Source organism: Cygnus olor, chromosome 6 (assembly GCF_009769625.2).
Source record: "Cygnus olor isolate bCygOlo1 chromosome 6, bCygOlo1.pri.v2, whole genome shotgun sequence".
In the NCBI taxonomy this organism is placed as follows: domain Eukaryota; kingdom Metazoa; phylum Chordata; class Aves; order Anseriformes; family Anatidae; genus Cygnus; species Cygnus olor.
Genome location: NC_049174.1, coordinates 33,316,201 through 33,336,122, shown reverse-complemented (window position 1 = coordinate 33,336,122; position 19,922 = coordinate 33,316,201). Strand labels below are relative to the sequence as shown.

Below are 19,922 nucleotides of genomic sequence, written 5' to 3'. Positions count from 1 at the left end.
CATGCCTGCTTAGACTCATATCCGAAATTTCAGCATAATATCTGTTTCCTCCTCATTCTTAGTCCCAGCCTTCCTATTCTGTGGCCCTCTTTCAGAAATAATTGTTAGGAACTTGACAGCATACCCTTGCATACTATAGCATGACAGCAGCATGTATCATTAGGTCGCAATAAATAGGCACTATCATATCCATCTTACCAGCTTTTTAAAAAAAAGTTACTGTGTGTATATGTATAGAATCACAAAGAAGTATGATTTTGCAAAGTGACTAGTGGAATGTCTAGTTTCACTGAAATTAACACAGTATACAACTGGATTTAGCCAGTTATTTGCACTCTTCACATGATTTATGTGGGTCATATGTTGACACTGTTGAGCTCCTCATGATACTAACTTAGTATTTTCTGTCTTACAGCTTACTATACCCAAACTGTTCTTTCTGCTCTTACCTACCCATCTTCTGTTACCTTCATATCTTTTCCTTATTTATCCTGCTAATACCTTGCATTGTCTTTATCCCTTCAGCATCTGTACAACTCACAACATTCCTGTGGTAGGCAGTTACAGATGGCATTTCTCAGGTTAGGACAGGTACATATGAAGTGGGGTTGGAAGTGAACTGGGGTCTCCTGAGACCTCTTTCTTATACCATCTTTCCAATCTTCCTGCTTCCAGAGGTCAATGACATTTGCAGTGACGGGCTCTCTGAAAGATTCCTAGAAGCAGGGAGCTGACAGGTCACAGGAGGAAGCTGGCTTCCCATGACAGTGTTTGAGATACACAGGGATATCTGACTGCCAAAGCAATTATACGGTAATAGAGGGAACATCTTTAAAATGAGCTGGTACAGTTAACCTATATAGTAATGTATAAAGACTGTTACTTTGCCTTATCAGCCTTGCCTGTCTCAGGTCATTATGCCTTCGTGTAAAAAAAAAAATAGAAAATTAACTTACTCTACTATTTTTTAATGCTCTTACCAAAAGATATACTGCAACATTTTGATCTTGCTTTCAGAAGTTTTACATTGCTGTGTCACTGTGGATGTCACTGAAATTCCTTCCAATTTGCTCTACTGTGAGTGAGATCAGAATCAAGCCTTTAAAAACACAGTCCTGTCTCCATCAAAGTAAATACACGTATTTTGCTAAATTCACTACAAGAAGAATGGATTCTGAATGCAGATAGACCATTAGCACAGACTCATAGCATGTGGAGACATGTTCCTGTTCTATTTATGTAGCTTAGAAGTGCCTTTGTGAAGTTAATGGAGTGGGTGAAGGATGAAGTATAATCAGACTGTCTGCCTTCTACTTGCCAAGAAACCTCAGGCTCCTACTTTTGTGTGTAACGATCCCTGAATCTATGTATTTTTCCTACTGTTCTTGGATACTGAAACTGCTGTTCGTTCTCCTTGTCATAACATTACAGAAGTTACTCCTTCCCTTTGAAGATATTTTCATGACTGAGTTAACTTTTATTAAAATACCAGTTCCTTTTGGTTTTGCTTCTCATACAGAAGAATTCTTTTAGTTAAAAGCAGTCAATATGTTATCTGCTTTCGGCTGACTTGTCTTATTGAAAACAATTCCTAAGAGCTATGCGTTCCAAGTGTTTAGATGATATTATGACAAAAAAAAAGGATAATGGAAAATGGCTCATACAAGAGTATGTGAAATGACTATACTGAGTTTCACATCTTCAGCAAAAAGTTCTGCTGAGGTATATTTGGACTTTGAGTGATATTACTTCAGAAAAGATAAACCTCTGGCTGAGTCTTTGATACATATTTTTCTAATCTTATTGCCACTTTGCTTCTTAATGGATTTCACAGGATTTTTTATTCCTAATGACAACACAAAACGAACCGAACAGCCCACACCTTGCAGTGATGATCCAGCTGTACCCATCCACCATATCCATATCTCTGTAAAAGAAAGAAGAAAAAGCCAGTAACTAGTTAGCACTCTGCAATAATAATCAAAATTTCCTTCTTACAACCCAGCAGTACCTTATTCAGGAGAAATACTGAAGCATATACTCAGCATTGAGCCTACGAGTAGCCCCAAACTTCAACAAAAGTGCCAAAGTTTAACCAGACTGTACTAGTGGTGTTTGTAAATCTGAACTTTTAGCTCCAAGTTCAACAACATTTTAAAATAAGCCTGAAAACTGATTTCAAAGTGCTTAAAGTTGCATAATATATATTGAGGTTCTAATGGGAATAGTATTTTAACACAGCAAAAATTGAATCAAGCACTTGGCAATATGAAAATTGAGCTGACAATCTTCCAATTCTAACAAATTGTAATCAGTTAATCATTAGCACAAAGATGTATCGATTCCACTTTTCAGCTTTCATGATTCATCAGCAGTACTGAAGGTCAGTCTCTCTCTATTAATATTTAAACAGCCAAGAGAAGCTTAAAGGAGAAGCTTAGATGCTCATTGAATCTTTTAGAGAGATTCAAAATTGTTTAAAAAAAAAAAAACACACCAAAACATAACACAAAAGAAGCTGATTGCATTTTCATAACTTATCAGATTAGAAATCTCAAAATAACATAGTAGACTGAAAACAATGCTCAAAATTCCTTTTTTTCCTATTACGAAATGTTTAAAAGGAAACTGAGTAAAAGCAGGGATTTCTTTCACTGAAGTGTAAACAATTTGAATACAATCTTGAATTTCCTGTGATAACACATCATTACGAAATGCCGCTGCCAGCTTTCCCTCGGTAGGCATGTAGAGCCAAGCCTCCTGACTTCAGTCAATCAGAGATGGTAATTTCCACGGCTAAGAATATTTTAGTCAATTATTTACTTTTAGCTATGCAGCTAGGTAAATTTTATTTAAATTCAAACTTTTATTTTATATATATATGTATTTATACACAGAAGACATTTACAGTTAAGGAAAAATGCATGACATCTAATGAGAACTTTAGTTTTTTCTAGCTCCATGCTAATTGCAGTTAGAAGCTGTGCAAAAAATGAGTACCTTAAAGGTGCTCATGGAGAGAAACTCACTGGTCTGTTTTTGAACTTCTGATCTTCTTTTTAGCTATTAGTTATTAATTGGATGCATTGATAGTCCTTACTGAAGGATTTCATTAATTTATATGCATTTTTGTACTTATTATGGGTTCCTAAGCTCTTAATAATTATCTTGATAATAGAATGTTCTAGTCATAGATTCAAGATTCAGCATTTATAAGACGGAAAAAAAGAAAGAAGTTTAACACTACGTGTGCATGCTAGGATTGCCTAATTGCTCTTCCATGCGTGAGATGTAGAAGGCCATGTTAATGGCTTGAATTTTCAGATGGCTCTAGGTAATTCTGAGGGTTGTTTTCTATTCTGGGTCTATTAACAAACCTTTGACATGCTCAAACTTTGGAAAAGAGGAAACAAAAACTAGCAGGTGGAAATTAACTTTAAAAAAAATGTATTAACCTCTTTAATCAGTATTTAAATAAATGCAACACTGGCCTACAGCTGACCTCAGGGACTAACAGCAATGAATTCATCTTTGACATACATCCATGAACATCAAGGGACTCTTGAGGTGATTTTATCTCAATGAACTTATTGTCCTTTTAAATTATAGATAGACAAAAATATGTAAATAATTCAAAATCAGAATAAAGAATTTTTATAGGGATTTTTATAGGGATTTTGCACAGACAAGGACTATAAAATCTGAAACAAACAAGAGTAGTCTTTTTTTGTAGACTGGATATTTAAACTCCTATCCACTTAATACAAAAATATTTGTTCTCAGATATACCTGTCATCTCACCTACATTATCCTGTGTGTATGTGTTTGTCATCGAAGAGCTCATATAACTACAAATAGGAAGCTTAAATAGATGTTTAAAAAGCCCTTCCTAGGTATAAGAGGAAATAAGAATTCCTTTCCAGGAGGTTTTATTCATAATAATGTTACTCTTCACTACTAATTAAGAAATAATGCCATATATGTTCTTAACAACAGTTTTTCTCACAACTTTTTTCTAACTTGCTGCTTATAATTTGCAGCTGCTCTCTGGCTAACATCTAACTGATACTGGACTGTCATGGTTAAAGTCCCAGAAACATGGAGCTAATGCATACAAAATGCTTACCTGAGAGTTTGCCATCATCAACCTCAAAAGAGTAAAGTGAAAGAGATGTACAATGTCAAACAGAGTGTCAGTTAGTGTGCCCGAGGCCTAATAGCATGGCTGAAACAATGGCATTCTTTTGTTGTCAAAGGCAGGCACAATGAAATCAAGTGGTTCCATACCACTGGCAGACACAGGCAATGCTCATTCAAACTGCTACCAACACAGAATTACAGTAAGAGAAGAAGCTACAATGCATTTTTTTCTAGTCTGATTTTTCTACCACGAGTTATAAAAAATAGCTATCATGGAATTCTGGAAACAATTTGTAAATTGCAAGCAATTTTGTTTGTGTGAATAACCAATATATAAATACAGTTTTACCATGTGATCTTTTCCAGTACCCTTTGTAGCACTGAAGATGTGATCCCTTATGAATCCAAGATCCTTAGATCAGCCACCTCTGTATTCAGTTGTGATTATAATTATTCAGGCAACAACTCTAAAACCTAATTCAGAACCAGATGACTACATTGCTTTTGATAATCTGAAGTAAGAAAAGGAGTAGAATTATTACATAAAAACCGAAATGACACTTTCCATTCTCAAATGCTTTTCACAGTCATAAAATCGTTACTGACAAGAATAAATTTGTGTTGTTAAATACTACTAATAATACCAAGCAAAAATGCAAAGTTAAGACAAGTTGACTTATAGCTTCAGTGTTGTGACAACAGAAATTTTGTATTTGTAATACGATATGCAACTCCTTCCCAGTAACTGAAACAAATAACAGATATTAGTAAAACAATCATAATCATCAGTTAACCACACTTAGAGTTACCCCATACCTAGTGAAACGAATGACTCTCATGCCCGTGGGCGTAAGATGTGAATGAATGACTTTTGCCTTAGGTAACATTAATCTTGTCAAACATTTGCTTATTTCTCCTATTTAAAACAAAAGTGAATAACATTTGGGAGCTTGACAGCTCTACTTTCATCAAGAAAATGGAATTTATGCCTCATCATTCGACAATTGTAGGTCTCATAAAAAACAAAAAAAATGACATGAGTCTAAATAGAGAGTGGGAAACAGCTCATTTTTCTTACTAGGACACTTGTTTTGCATAGTAATGTAATACAGATATCTTACATCTGCAAAAAAATCAAATCAGACAAAAACCTACTGAAAACAGGAATTTCTAAGAGAACCTTTCATTCACTGATTTTTCAAGAATTACATTGGTACCAATGGTTGCTGATAACATAAGGCACTGAATATCTAAACTCTTATTACCTTTTCTAGGTCAGGCCATTCCTTAGGTAGAATGTGGCTATGAATATCAATTTTCATTTTTGAAGTATCAAAGGAGAAATACTCTTTCTCAGAAAATATTTTCTGTGTAATTGCTACTATCCTTCCTGTCCCTGGTTCAGAAGTTATTGACTTCGGCTGCGCTTCAGATCCACCTGCTGCAGGTCATGAGAACTAAATACAGTAACCAACCAGGGAGCCTAGATCCCAGAGGAGTGGCTCTGTGAAAGAACAAAGGCTTCTAGCAGAAAGTCCCTGTTAATGCATAAACTACAGCTGGCTGAGGGCAAAGGGAAGCATGCATGTTTATATTGGCAGTATGAAGGGGTTTATGTTACCTAAGATCTAAAATGCAAGCTCATTTACAAGCTCAGCATTAGAAACTGAAAACCGCTGAATGAAATTGAATCAGAATAAATGCATTAAACAGGTTGATTTGAATTTCCTCATTTCTCCCTCTTAGATTCTGAAATGATTTGTAGCGAGTGTATAATATACTCTCGGTAGACAGTCATACCTCCTCATCTACTCTCTTTTCATTCCTATGCATTTTCTTAAAAGATACTTTAAAAATTTCACAGAAATACTGAATCATAGCCAAATCTATGCTCTGCACTTCATTTCCTCCCTCTGATTATTGGTTTTCTGAGGATATTTACACATGCTACTGCATATTGGTGCTCAGAGCCTCTTGAATTGGCTCAAGATCAGGGAGGAGAAAATGGCTGAGATTACCTTACTAATTAAAGCCAGTGGAGTGCACTAGCTAATATGGCAAATGGTTTCTGCATCCTAAGTGAACCTTAACTGGAGCTACCTCAGATTTTCTGTGTAACTACATCTCATGGTTCACCCTTTACTCAATTTAGTATTACAATTCTTTCCTCCAAATACCCTTGTCTTTTGTGTCGTATTGTTCTTTCTATAATTTATTTCTAATTAATAATTTAATAAAAATAATTTATATAAATTATTTCAACACAAGCTACTCACATGGTGTCTTCTTGCCAAAGCTGGTTAACCATTTCTTGATTAAATTGTTTCTAATGAAAAAATGCAGATTTTTTAAAACTAAATTTTGCCGTGAATCTTTCAACCTGGAATCAAGGAACTTGAAAAACAAGTGGTCCATTTTGTTTCAACCTTTCTCTGAGTTTGCTATTTTGTTTGGGCTTTTTTTTTTTTTTTTTTAATGACTGTTGGATTTCCCTGCTTGTTCACTCATTCAGCAAGTCTGCTTTTGATGTGGTCAGTTAACCTGCCTGTTCTTGAAGTTAACTGCTTGTAATGTGGTTGGTTGTTTGCTTGACAGTGTGCTTCTCTGCAACCTGAGATAAATGAAGACTGAATGTTAAATAGGAAGCAGCAGCTTTGGGAGAGTATTCCCTACATTAAGCAGGACAGCAAATAATTCACTTTTGCACGTCAGAAAAATGGGATTGAAAATAGCAATTATTTCCATCTCAAAATCCAAACCAGTCTGTTCTTGACCAGGCTGACAGGTCAAGCAACAAATTTGCTCTCTTGCTCCCAGATGTGACAGGTATGTTAAACAATCCAGTACTAGAGTGTTAGCCAGCTGGCAAGAAACATCCTTGTACATAGAAGAGCAGAGATAAGGAAGAAGTATTGGTTCATTGTCTTCAATGAAGAGATCTCTGGAAGACAACTCCCCATTTAAGCATAGAAAGCAGAAGTACTAGTGAAGGAGAGGACCATGAGAGGTTTGTGTGTCTAGATAGTCCAAGATACACAACAGTAGTCCAAAAGTTTCTCCTCTTAAATCACCATGGCTGCAGAGATCAGCATTTCTTCAAAACTGTGCTTTAATTTTCTCAGCTCTAAAAAAAGATGGAGTTGTTAGTTGCTGCTCCTAAGACACAGCTTAGCTTGCAAACAGTGTGTACTCCCACACTGCATTTCATTTAACAGCAAGCATCACTTGGAAACCATACCAAAGGGAAAATTTGTATCCATTTCAACTTGATCTTAGTGACAGTAACACATCTGTCTGTATCCATCATGGTCCATTGGATCAACAGCAGAAAGACTGGCAGTGGCTACAAACAAGAGCATCTCCAGTTATCCTTGCACCCCGCTTCGAGTGCATAGGTTTGAAAAACAGGACACCTTGACTAATGTTTTGGACAACCTGCCTTTTACCAGCTGAGTGACTAACGTGCCTCAGTCTCTATGCTGAGTTTGTGCTCCAATGCAACGTGACGGCTTTTAGCATGGCCCTTGCTATCTGTCTCCATCTGGTTGTGAATCTCTGGAGTGTGACACAGAGGTGCAGGAACTGTCAATGGTAGCCAGGAAGACGTGCAACTTTATCAGGCTGCCCTAGAGAGAGGAAGAGGAGCTGAAACTCACTGTGCTCTCTGTCAGGCTCTGACAGGTTCTGACCACATGGAAGCTTTCACATGCAGAATGACTGGGGCAACAGAAAGATACATCCTACCATTTGTGGACATATAAAAGACCTGTTAGGTATCAGCCTCTGACCTGTACCCACTCTCGGACTACCCACAGAGAATATACATCCTAGAGCATTTGGATGTGATGGCAAAGTGCTGTGGTTTAACACTGATAGGCAGCGAAGTCCCACACAGCTGCTCTATCACTCCCCCTCCTCAGCAGGATGGGGAACGGGGAGAAAATGAAAAGGAAGGAAAAGCAAAAAAAAAAAAAAAAAACAAACCACAAACCAAACCTTGCAGTTTAATGAAAGGAAAAAAAAAAAAAGCTGTGTGGAAGCTAAAAGAGAAGAAAACCTCTACTTCCCACCAGGAAGTGATGCTCAGGCACATCGTGGGAAGTAGGGCCTCAATAAGTGTAGCAGTTACTCGGGAAGACCAATGCCTTTTTAACAAAAAAGTTATGAAACTTTTGCCCAGCCTACTGGCCTTCAGAGAGGCAGCCTTGATGCTGTGCCCGCACTGTTCAGCAGTGGAAAAAACACAGTGGAAAGTTAGCTCCAGCCCAGCCAGGCCCAGTACACAAAGTGGGAAAAAAAAAAGTACATAAATCAGTCAATGAATGTACTCACAACACCCGCTGGAGAGGTGAACTAAAGTGGACACAGACATCTTCCTAGCCAAAAGGAGCCTCCTACATACATTAAGAGGGAACATACATAAAGATGACATGCCCCACCTGCCTCAGGACATTTATGTATGGCACTAGTGTCTTTTAGATCACTTGCAGAACTTAAATCGTCTTCTGGGACTCCAGAGAGCCCAGAATTTAGTGAAGTGGTAAGGCTTCCCTTCTGTGGGGAACAACAGCAATGGTTGTGGTTTCTGTTCTCACGAGGAATAATGATATGCAGTTCCTATGCAGCAGTTTCCATAGGTAGATCTCAAAATACTATACAACAGATGTTATTTTTGTTAGGAAAACATCAGTGTACATAGTACAGCTACACCAGGACACGTCCAGCTACAGTTACACCCATAAAACCCTTTACAAAGCTGTATCCCAGAGAGTGGGTGGCATTACGATTCTCCCTTCTTAAACACCATCTACCAAACACTCTGACCGGACTGGCTGAACGCACGAGGGCTTGCCTAGCTCGCTGGGCTGCGATGTCTGCGGTTCCTTTAGAAGTGTCTGCAGAGCGCAAGAGCAGAGGTACACACATCTCCAGTCTGGATGCCACAGCATCAGCTCAAGACGACAGCAGTACTGGTGTGCCGATCATAAAATACTTTATTTCCCAAACTCTGAGGACAAGTAAACTAGGCTTTTCGTTTTACTCAAAACCCTCTGCGGAAATGAACAACTGAAAGAGCTTCTGTTTAGACAAACATCAGAGCTGATGCCGGTCTGTGTCTGAGTCAGTTCAGTCTTGCAGAGAAATTGAGCTTTTTAGCTCAGATGTCACTGTGCTGATGCACCTCTGACACTTCCACAATCCAAGCTATCAAACTTGCCTGGTGAAGCTTCATGGTCGCACAAGCTCAGGATGAGCTCACCAGGTGGTCTGACTATTAGACCTGCCACAGCCAGCACAGGATGTCACTAAAATTTATAGTGTAGATGTGGCCAAGGTTGCTGATGCCTTTGGCAGCACATGAATCACACAGCGGTGAAAGCAAACAATCCGTCCCGTGCCAAATTCCTGGCCACTACTGTATGCTCTGCCATGTAAGCTAAGCCTTAATAAATTCTCATTTATTTTCAGGTTTCTAAAAATTGATAATTTTTTGAAACTCAAATGGCATTCTGAATCAAAATAAAAACATATTACTGTCCTTCAAATAATACAATTTTCTTAATACACCACAACTGCAGTTCTGCGATTTATGCTTACCATGCATTTATCTTGCATAGAAATGTTCTACCAAATATAATTAAATAGATATTTTCCAGAATTTCGGTACAAGTAAAATAGAATTTTCTTTTTTTTTTTTTTTTTCATTTTTAGACACAAACAAATAAAAGAGATTCTTCTTAAGAACATATCAGGCCAAGTGTCACTCTTGTGCAGTGAGACCAACCAGACAGATACCAGTAGTGTGGGCCAGAAAGAACAGATGGATCGAAGCTTACAGCTACTGATATTAAAAACATAATTTTCAAGTTAATACCCCACGGTAACATCTGAGATTGATGCAATCATTTAGAAGGTCGGTGTCTAAAATAAATAAATGAATATTTGGTGCCAAATGATGTCTTACAACTTTTTTTCCTGCATGCTAGACACTCACATCCCCACCTTTCTCTCCTTTCACAGGTCTCTCTGTGCCATTGTTTGGGGATAAGAATGGTCTTCTCGAAGCTTTTGTTGCTTCAGAAAGACAGACGAGTAACCAACTATTCAAAATAGTATCTGAATTTGTACTACTGCTTCAAAAAATTCCTACACCTGCCTCTAGAACACTGCAGAAGCGTGCTTATGTCTCCTCTGCTACTAAGCCTGGGCTGAAGAAACAGGCTTCTTCCTGGGTCCTCAAGGTCTGCTTGAACATGAAGTTGTATGTTCCATTATTTCTGAGTGGCTGGGAATCCCACTCACCGAGGAGATCTTCTGCAAAGGACTAAGATGAAAGCCTGGTTTCCAGAAAGTGTTGTGCAAATCGTTAATCCCAGATTCAGTGATTTTAAACGATGCATTTACTAAGTCTCTGAGAGACAGGAATATTGATATCTGTAGACCTACAGCAATGAGTGCCAGAGCAAAGATCTTTTCAACTACACAGATATTTACAACGTAAATGTTTGGGGTTTCATACTGCAGGTGCACTTATTCATTCATCTGGAAGACGTTCAGCAGAGGAATGCCTCCATAGAGGATTTCTGGAGCCTACTTTCACTTGCTGAGTTCAAATACGAGTATTTTTTTTCTTTTTAAGTTTCAGGATTTATTTTTCCCCATACAATAATTCCAAAATAGGATTTATGCTTCAGAATGATTTCTTTTGAAATCCACAAGATATTACAATTATTTAACAGAATGAGAATACAGTTCAGATTATCATAAGGATTAAGAAAACTCCAAATATTGAAGCTTTCACTCAGTTTTACTCATTCCAGTTCTTCTACAGAAGTCAAATCAGCAATCAAAGTAAAAATTTGGCCCAATGTTTACCACTTTCATGTCTATATATCACAGAAAATGCTGTTCAGTTGGAAAAAACAACCAGTTGTTAACAGATGACTATAAGAATATAGTCATGACACTCATACTCTCCCACTGGTGTTGACCCTGAGTGAATCCTAGCACTGTGGAGGGTTATCTGATGGTTAGAATTACTTCTATCAAATATAATACGAATACTGCTGGAAGTATTGCTCTGTTGTCTGGTGATGAGCAATTTTACAGTTGAATCAGAAGCTGCTCCACAGGCTGTGATTGAGTAAAGCTTTACAGAATATCCTATTAGCAGTTCTTAATGTTATTGCAATGCAATGAACTCCTAATAGAATACTAGTAATTGCTCAACACAATAAAACTATTACCAGTCTTTTCAGAAGAGATCTAGTAAGAGATGATTTCAGACCAAAAAGTAGTTTTGGACCACTGCAAAGATAGACCGATTTAAATGAGAAATTAGAAGTAAACTTTTCCCAGAGTTCAGTAGTTAAATGCAAAAGCAGTTTAGAGTTTTTGGATTATGTCTGATTGCCCATGTCAGTATGGTGCCCCAGAGTAGAAAATTGCGTTATAATATTATTGCATTACACATCATAAATTTGAACAATATTTGTGCAGCTCACTCCAAATACTACTGGTCGCAATTTGTAGTGCATTAAGTGGAGCACCAACTAGTGATTGCAATATATACATAGAACACTTATTTAATATTGATTGAAATGGATTTTGCCTGTGGTAAGTGACGCAAGTTGCTGCTGTCTAATTTTGTGGCTGAGGCTTCAATGTCAAAGTACAATTGGGTTGAGCTCCTGCTGCTAAGTACTGGGAATTTGTAATGAATGTTTTACACATTCATACAATTTATTGTTTGGTGAATGGTTGTTTTAAATTTCCTAAAAATGCTGTTTTACTAGAAACGAAGGAACAGAAAAGTACATGCTTCCAAATATTCACTCTTCTGGCACATTTACTCAGCTCTGTGATATGTTCTTAAACAAGTGGATGCATTAAAATCCCCAAGGGGTTTGGAGCACTACCATTTGGATCACAGTGTAGAATATGCATTTTAAATACAAGGTTTTATATGTTGATTTTCAATAAATGCTCACCACTTACCACACAGTAAAGGAAGGCCTTGCACTAATCTTTTTCGTATGAAAATCTGCTTATTAGTAATAAGATTTGATACTATTTGTGAAGCTCTCAAGTTTCAGATCCTAGTAACAAAATAGGTGTGCTTACAAAAAATAACCAATAATAAAATTTAAAAATAATTAATTTCTGATACTACTAACAAACAAAAACCTACATTCAAACTCTTCATCTCAAATGACAAAAGGAAAACAGTTACACCAATTCAGTGGAACTATTTTCTAATCCATAGTTGCAGTTTATAGGTGCTTCAACAATATAGCTGAAATACAGTTAGATTACTTCTTAAGTTAGTCTGCTTTTCTGTGATTCTCTGCAGTTCACTCAAAATCAAATATATATTTATATTTTTCATTTGCAGCTGTATTACTGTATTTTGTGCATACTGCCATTTTCAAAGGGGCTCACCTATTTACCAGGGTGCTAGCCTGCCTTTTCTTTCCTTTTTCACAGCCTGGCTGTTGGTCACTGACTAAAAGTACAGATACTTTTGCAGGATGCTATGGTGATTCCAAATGTATGCAAAAGCAAGCAAACCAAAATTAGGCAGCATTAGTACCGTGGCATTTCTGAGACCTGCTATACTAGCCTCGTCCCCTCCCTGCACTGCTGGTGTCCTTGCGTCTCTGCCTTTAGAGCAAGGCAATCCTTTAACATCTCTGCTCCAACAGCGGGGAATTGGAGGGCTTGAGCTGGGTTGCACTCCTCCCTGCTAGCTGGTGGTGCCTCCCTCTCTTCATAGCAAAGAACTGTAGAAGAGCCAAGCCCCCATGTAAATGTATCTCAGAAGAGCAGAGAGTAAGCCTGAACCAGTTGAAATAAATAAATGGCCCCCTACCTTGGTATGACAGCAGATGACAGACACTACCAGCAGCATTCACTTGCGCTACAGTCTCCATCATACAGCAGTGTATCTGTCAGCAGATCCTGGCTTCTGCAACATGAGCTGGAGGATGAAGGAAGAAAAGGTTAGTGCTGGGAAAAAGATGGATGCCTATACAAAACCTCCTGGTGCCCAACCTGCCGACCTGAGCTTCCAAAGGCTTAATAACAGTGTGGTAGAAAGCAGGTACCATGACATATGTTTTACATCACTTTCACTGAAGCGTTGAACCACATTGACTATCATGGGCAAGTACAAACTATAAATACTGCTAAGGCAAAGAATCATAAATTGCATTACCTACACCATGCACTGCATATGGCAATTAAAACTATACTTTATTAAAGCTCAGGGGCTACCACAAGTAAAATAAAGCTTTGAGTAGAAAACAGAAATAGTTTAACAGTCTCAACTTAGGGCAATTATTCTGATTTTTTTTTTTTTTTTTTTTTTACAACAGGCATTGGTAGGTCCTCTTCACAGAAGCCCAATTCAGAGACAACCTTAAGCACAAGTAGCTTAAAAAAAAAAAAAAGTTAAAAAATACTTTCCTATTCTGTGCTTGATTACCTGGAAAATTTAAGAGACCTGTTTAATACTAAGCTAATATTTAGGGTTCTCTTGGCCTTGGATGTTTTCAATTTTTGGCCCAGGCCAACTAAACTGGTTCATCTCATCTTGTATTCTAGACCCCTTTTTACATATTATTTAAGATTTCATAGACAGTAACTGATGCACCATCACAATTAAATCACCTGCCCATTTCCAGCCTGGAGTCTCTCATATTCTACATAAAGAATCAAGATATAAATAATCTCAGAATACAGAGAACTGCACCCTAGACAATACATATCTGATCAGCAATTTGATAAGCACTCTTTTGAGAATCCCATCTCTAGTTATGGAAGACAAGTTAAAACCAAAGGACCACCTATCTACATTTTCTTTTCCCCCATAACATGGATTTAAAACTAATACCCATGTGCCTACACACACTGACACACACAAAAAATTAGTAAGCTTGGCATGAAAAATTTGGGCCTTCTTGTCACCACATTCTTCACCGCCATGGTTCCTTTTTTCCTGCACCACTGGCTTTGCTACCTGCCTGCTTCATTTCCTCTCTCTTCCCTCCCTGCACCACTAGTGCTGCTTCCTTGCTTCTCACACACCAAATCCTTGCCCTTGCCTTCTTCTTGCTGCTAGGAATGCTGCTTGCTCCTTGCCTAATCACCACAAATTTTAGGATTAAAACAAAAATCTTCTTTTGAAGGTGTTAGACCTTTGCTCCACAGCAGATGGTGCTTCACTAGTTAGGACCTTGTGTTTTAGAAACCTTGCTCTTGAGCACCATACAATTGTGCAGGGTAAGGGGTCATTAATAGTTCATTTTACCTAGGTAGAGGCAACAACAGCTTACCTATATTTACACTTGCAGTGATAAATTGTTCTGACAAGTTTGCCTGAATTACCTACTAAATAGAAAAAAAAAGTCTCTTATAAGGCTCTTTATTTAAAAGCAATCTTCTGCCTTTACTTAGGACTCTTCCTATTACTTCAGCTGAAGCCATGTAGTCAGAAAGGAAGCAATTTGCAGCACTGAAGTCACTCTTCAAATGTTAAATGCAGAAAAGGTTGGAAGAGTTTTATTCTAAAAAGTGCATAGCACACAGGATCAGATATTGTTGCCATGGCTGACTTCCTTTATTGCTTTGAGCAAATCCATATTTGATGCATTAAGGATGGATTGGCTTACTCTTAGGTAGAAGTAGGTCAAGTGATTTTTAAGCCACAGTTCTTTCCCTCTTGCATAGGATAGGAGTAAGCACTATAGATCATTTCTTGTTTTTAAAGTCTTTAGCACGTTCAATTATAGGGAAGTTTATAAATTAACTTGCAGTTAATGCATAATGCCATCTAGTGGAAAAATCAACAAGTATAGAGGCAACAAGTCTGTCTAGATAGCCCATGAAATATAATTAGTGTTGCAACTACTTGGCAGTTTTAATACTGAATTAAACTTAGAGCAGAAGAACTATTTTAGCAGAAGACATTTTATCCCTGAAGGCACAATACACAAATCTTAATCCCAGTGAACTTGTATTTACAATGATTGTAGGATATGAAATAGACCTTGGAAGTCTCTTGTTCTTCTTTTCCATTTTAATTTTACTTAGGGGTTGATTTTTTTTTGATCAACAGAATGACACCCAATTCAAGCTGGTAAAGGAGACAATTCAAAGAAGTTTACTGATACATCAGCCAAAACAACCTGTAATTCTGGAGAGTTTTAGAATGAAGATCTTCGTCTTTAGAACTATGAGGTCACTTTTCTGTGCCCATAAACAGATACAAGTCAGAAAGAAGACAGTGAAAAAAGAGCCTAAAAATCAAATTTATACAATCTAAAGGAAATAGGCTTGTCATAAAAAGATCAGAGCAGACTAAGTGGTCAAGAGAGGCTATTTGTACCAGATAAGTAATATGCTCTATTAATGGCCTTTCCAAAGCCAACAGGAAAGGAACAATCCAAGGGAAGAAAGCCATTAGACTCTTTTCCTTCCTTCATAAAAACATAGCACCTGCCATTTGTTGGTGAATTAACCTGCTCAGAGGCCTGAGTTAACACTGTCTCTTATCCTCTGCACATGTTGTGTCAACCTATTTTGATATTGCTTAATTTATCATTTACTAGTTAAAATCTTACAGTTAAATAGCCCCTGATGTTTATATTGGCTGAATCCTACAAATTCGGACATGAGGGACCCAATGGGATCATTCACTTCAACTCACATCTTTGAGGACTATTAGCACGCCTATACCAAGTCAGATGTGGTTACCTGTGGCTTTTTTCCCAGTTGAATTTAGAAATTCTCCAGGGAGGAAGATTCCACCACCTCTCTCAGTAAGCTGAGTGCTGCTCTAACATCATAGTGAAGATTTTTAATGTTCTGTCTAAACCTCTCAAGCCACAGCTTGTGACCATTGTCCCAGGCTATCTATTCTGATGATTCTGCTTATTTTTCCCCTTTAGTTTTGAAAAGAATACCAAGATAAAGGTTTTTAAGGATACGATGACAAAGAAGCAGTTCTACTGAAGAAGTACAGCACATTTTGGAGCCCCAACCACCACAAGTGATGTAGACATCTGCCTACAGTGCCACGCAGAACAGTCAAGCCTCATACACTGGGTATGAACCTCAGACAAATGCCCTCCTTACCAATGCTGCCCTACAGCCAAGACTGCATTTCCTGAACTTGCAGCATCCTGCCATTGTTAATTGCCTCTTTGGGAGTTGTACCTGCTAAACGCAGCTTATCAGCCCAATCTGTGATTCACCAGCCAGTGGGACAAGACACAGTGCTGATACATTGCATTAGCAAGACAGCAATTACATATTTTTTTTGTAAGCAATGAGTTGAGTCTCAAATGAATAATTACATTTATAGAACTTAAAGGGAAACCGAGGTTCTTTTGGGCACTGAAATAAAAAATGAAATCGAGTGCCCTTGCTATTTTTTTCCTTCTGCGAGCTGATCTTTTCAGAATTTCAAACTTTTGGCAAAGAAATTGTTTTCCACGTGACACAAGTCATCATTTCCGACCCAAGTAAGGTTCAAAGCTGATGTAACCTGAAAAGTTATTCTATAAAAAGGGCTGTACCTTAGCACCTCCTGATAACAAATTACACACTTAGATCCTAAATATGTAAAAAACTACCACCAACAACAAAAAAACAGATTATAAGAAATAGACACCCTGGTACAAAGAAATCAAAAATTTTTTTTAATTAAACCAACAGGTGAAAAAAGCAGGCACTGTTGCACATGCAAACCCTTCTTGAAGTCACGAGGACTGTCTGCCTAGCTACACTTTCTGAGTGTATCACTTGGAAATGAATTATACCAACTGGTTTAGGAAAATCTATTACTTTTTTTATTTTTTTTAATTTTTTTTACAAATATTGCCTCAAATTGACTAAAATTATAAGTAAAACACCTAATCTGTACAGCCCACATACACCTGTGATAGTCAATAGATAAATTAAAATGAAACCAAGTACATAAACTTTATATGTAAACACTCTAAAATACAAATTTTCTAACACAACCATGTGAAAACTAAGTGAAATATCTGTGGCTGTTGAAGTGTTGCTGAACCCTGATATTGAAGATACATGTAGTCTTGGTGGTGGAGAAGAAGCTGTCTGTATTACTGTATGATCGACCATCTCTCAATTATTTTTAGGGCACCGTTGACAGCTTTGAAGAAAATGAAAAATGTGACTAAAACTCAGCTTATTAAAGATGCTACTCTTCCCTGTAAAATTAGCAAGTGCTGGTAGCCATGCATAACTCCATGTCACTGCTAAATGTAATATAAATGTTTTAGTATGCTTATTAACCAATTACCCTGTCACTTTATACAAATTCAGATGATATTCAGTATGGATAGATAAATGTCAATATTCACAGCACATTTCATCATTCTAGATCAAACAGATCCATCTCTTTTGCTACTGCTGCACATGAAAAATGGCTTAGCTACAATACAATAGAAAATTTTGGTCTTGAATTCCACAAAACACTGGCTCCTGCTTCTTCTCACTAGAAGAATACAGTGAGTTATGTGATTCATGTTCTTAAAATCACAAAGGGGATTTTAATCACTGTCTCCTATTTTTCCCATTGCCCACTGAACCTTTTACCTAAGAGGATGAGAAATATTGAATATATCCAGAAAATCAAGGATGCAGCGACCTATTAGATTTGCTCTACATGCTGCCAACATTATCTTTGCTTTACCCAGTAATATTCCTAAAATTAGTATCTGAAGAATTTCATGATTTTACCTACAGTGTCTTATAGAAATGAAATATTCAAACTCAGATTGCATGCCAGGAGTCAGAAAAGTAATTTTTCTTCCTCTCAAGAAAAAAAAAAAAAAAGCAGAAACAAAACCAAACAAAAAAATGTAAGCTGGCAACAGGTTGACTAAGTACCTGGGAATTTGATCTCCATCAAAACCTAGAAGAGTGAGATGATTTAAACAGTCAAGCCTCTCTCTGAAAAGATAAAAAAAACAACAACAACAACAACAAAAAAACCACAAAAAACTGGCGCATGATAGAATGAATGTAGTTTCCTGGTTATGAAGAACATGTTTTTACAAAACATTCATGTTGGCTGTGGCTAACATTCTACTTTCAAACACTTTCTATAATCATCCTGGCTAAATACTCAAGTGGAAATGCACAGAACCCTGGTTACAATTCTCTTGGCATAAGAAAAGGATAAGATATTCTTTTCCAACTCTCTTAACAATGTGGATTAGCTATTCAAAACAATATAAAAATATTGTCATATACAGTTTATCAGACAATTCACAGCATAAGTGTGGAGTCTTCACTTACCAGTAGAGTGGAAGGAATATGAGTATAGTTAGCTTACTACAGGTTAACAAAAATGTATTTCCTCAAACACTTATACATCATCTCCTGATAAAAAAATAAATATACAGCAAGACAAAAGAACATCGCTCTTTTGTTGATGATGTTACTTGCCAAGGAATAAGATTTTAATCCAAGTCACAGTTTAGAGAGTTTAAAAGATTGGAGAAGCAAATAGATATGGGTTGGACAACATTACGCATAAATCCCATCACATCTTCCTTCTGACACAGGCAAATCCCATAAATAAATGTAACTAGCCCCTTTTTCTCATGAAATCCTTACATTCAAGGTAGTCATTATGACTCTTTTTTTATATATATTTTTAATGCATAAGGTTAAATACATTTGTTTAGAATAGAGGCATGCAATCTTGCATGATTGTACGTTTCTCTGAACGAAATAGTAAGTTTAGTTTTCGTGGGTAAACCTTTGCTTTCTCATATTTATATTTAAATTTTAACTCCAAACCAGCTTTAAAAAAGTTTCAAGATGGAAAATGCCCATTGTGCAGAATCTTTTTCAAGATCTTCTGCTCACTTAAGGATGACATATTTTGCACAGTGTTTCACTCCTCTTTTGAAGCCACAATAGCATTTATTAATGCTCATGGCTCCAGCTCACTTGGGCATTTTTTGCAAATATGATCCTGCAACATCATATAGAGGAAGAGTAGGTGCTTATGTGAGGTGTCATCAATTACTTACCAAGGTCACTGCAAGCTGTATTCCCTGGGAATAGTATTATATGCACTCTTTCATAGCCTGAAGGAAAAGGTACCGAATTATCATATTCTTTTCTCAAAATAACAAACTGATTATTTTTGACCCAAGTTAATATTCAGTCTAAAAATGCCAAGAAGAGAGATTAGTTCAATTTAAACTCTATTTAACCCATTGTAAGAGAAAAACACTAAATGACCTACATACATTGGGTAATAATTTAAGTCTGCTGTGCAGTTTAAAAATTAATGTAGCATTGTTGTACTAATATCATTATTATTGCTTTATTTTAAATTAAAAAATAAGGTGACTAATACTAGGCTCAGAGGTATATATACAGAGTTAAGAGAACCTAGTGTAGAATTTCTCATCCTGTAGACCATGGAACATGCTGTGGGACTACAAGTGATCTACAAAACAATAGGAAAATAAGTATCCTCCTCTGCCTACACGCAAAAAATTAGCCAACCAAACAAAAAAGTAAAAAACATCCCACAAAATTTAGCCTAATTTGTATTTGCTCATAAAAGAAAACTATGGAAGCCAATACTGCACAAGATGGTCAAGAGTCTATAAAAATAAAAGATTAGGTTTGTTATAAGAAGGCTGTGAAATACAGAATCTAGAGGATTTCATCACTTTAGAGATGTATTTCATGTATTAGTTTCACTAGAGAAAATGTCTAAATGGCAA

General features: G+C 37.0%; 1 protein-coding gene across 9 annotated transcripts in view; it reads right to left on the bottom strand.

Annotated features, from left to right (window-relative positions):
* ACMSD (aminocarboxymuconate semialdehyde decarboxylase) overlaps window positions 1–19,922 on the bottom strand; it is a 48,523-nt gene that overhangs the window by 22,900 nt on the left and 5,701 nt on the right. For 5 of the 9 annotated variants that reach the window (XM_040562519.1, XM_040562523.1, XM_040562518.1 and 2 more), the window contains 3 exons: window positions 19,215–19,271; window positions 13,013–13,120; window positions 1,883–1,927 (listed from right to left, as the gene is read on the bottom strand). In XM_040562519.1, the coding sequence (XP_040418453.1) occupies window positions 1,883–1,927; window positions 13,013–13,051 (84 nt within the window). In that variant the 5' untranslated portion in view covers window positions 13,052–13,120; window positions 19,215–19,271. Of the gene's footprint in view, window positions 1–1,882; window positions 1,928–5,405; window positions 5,478–13,012; window positions 13,121–19,214; window positions 19,272–19,922 lie in introns of those variants that run through there. The other 4 variants (XM_040562521.1, XM_040562516.1, XM_040562522.1 and 1 more) reach the window with 3 other exon arrangements.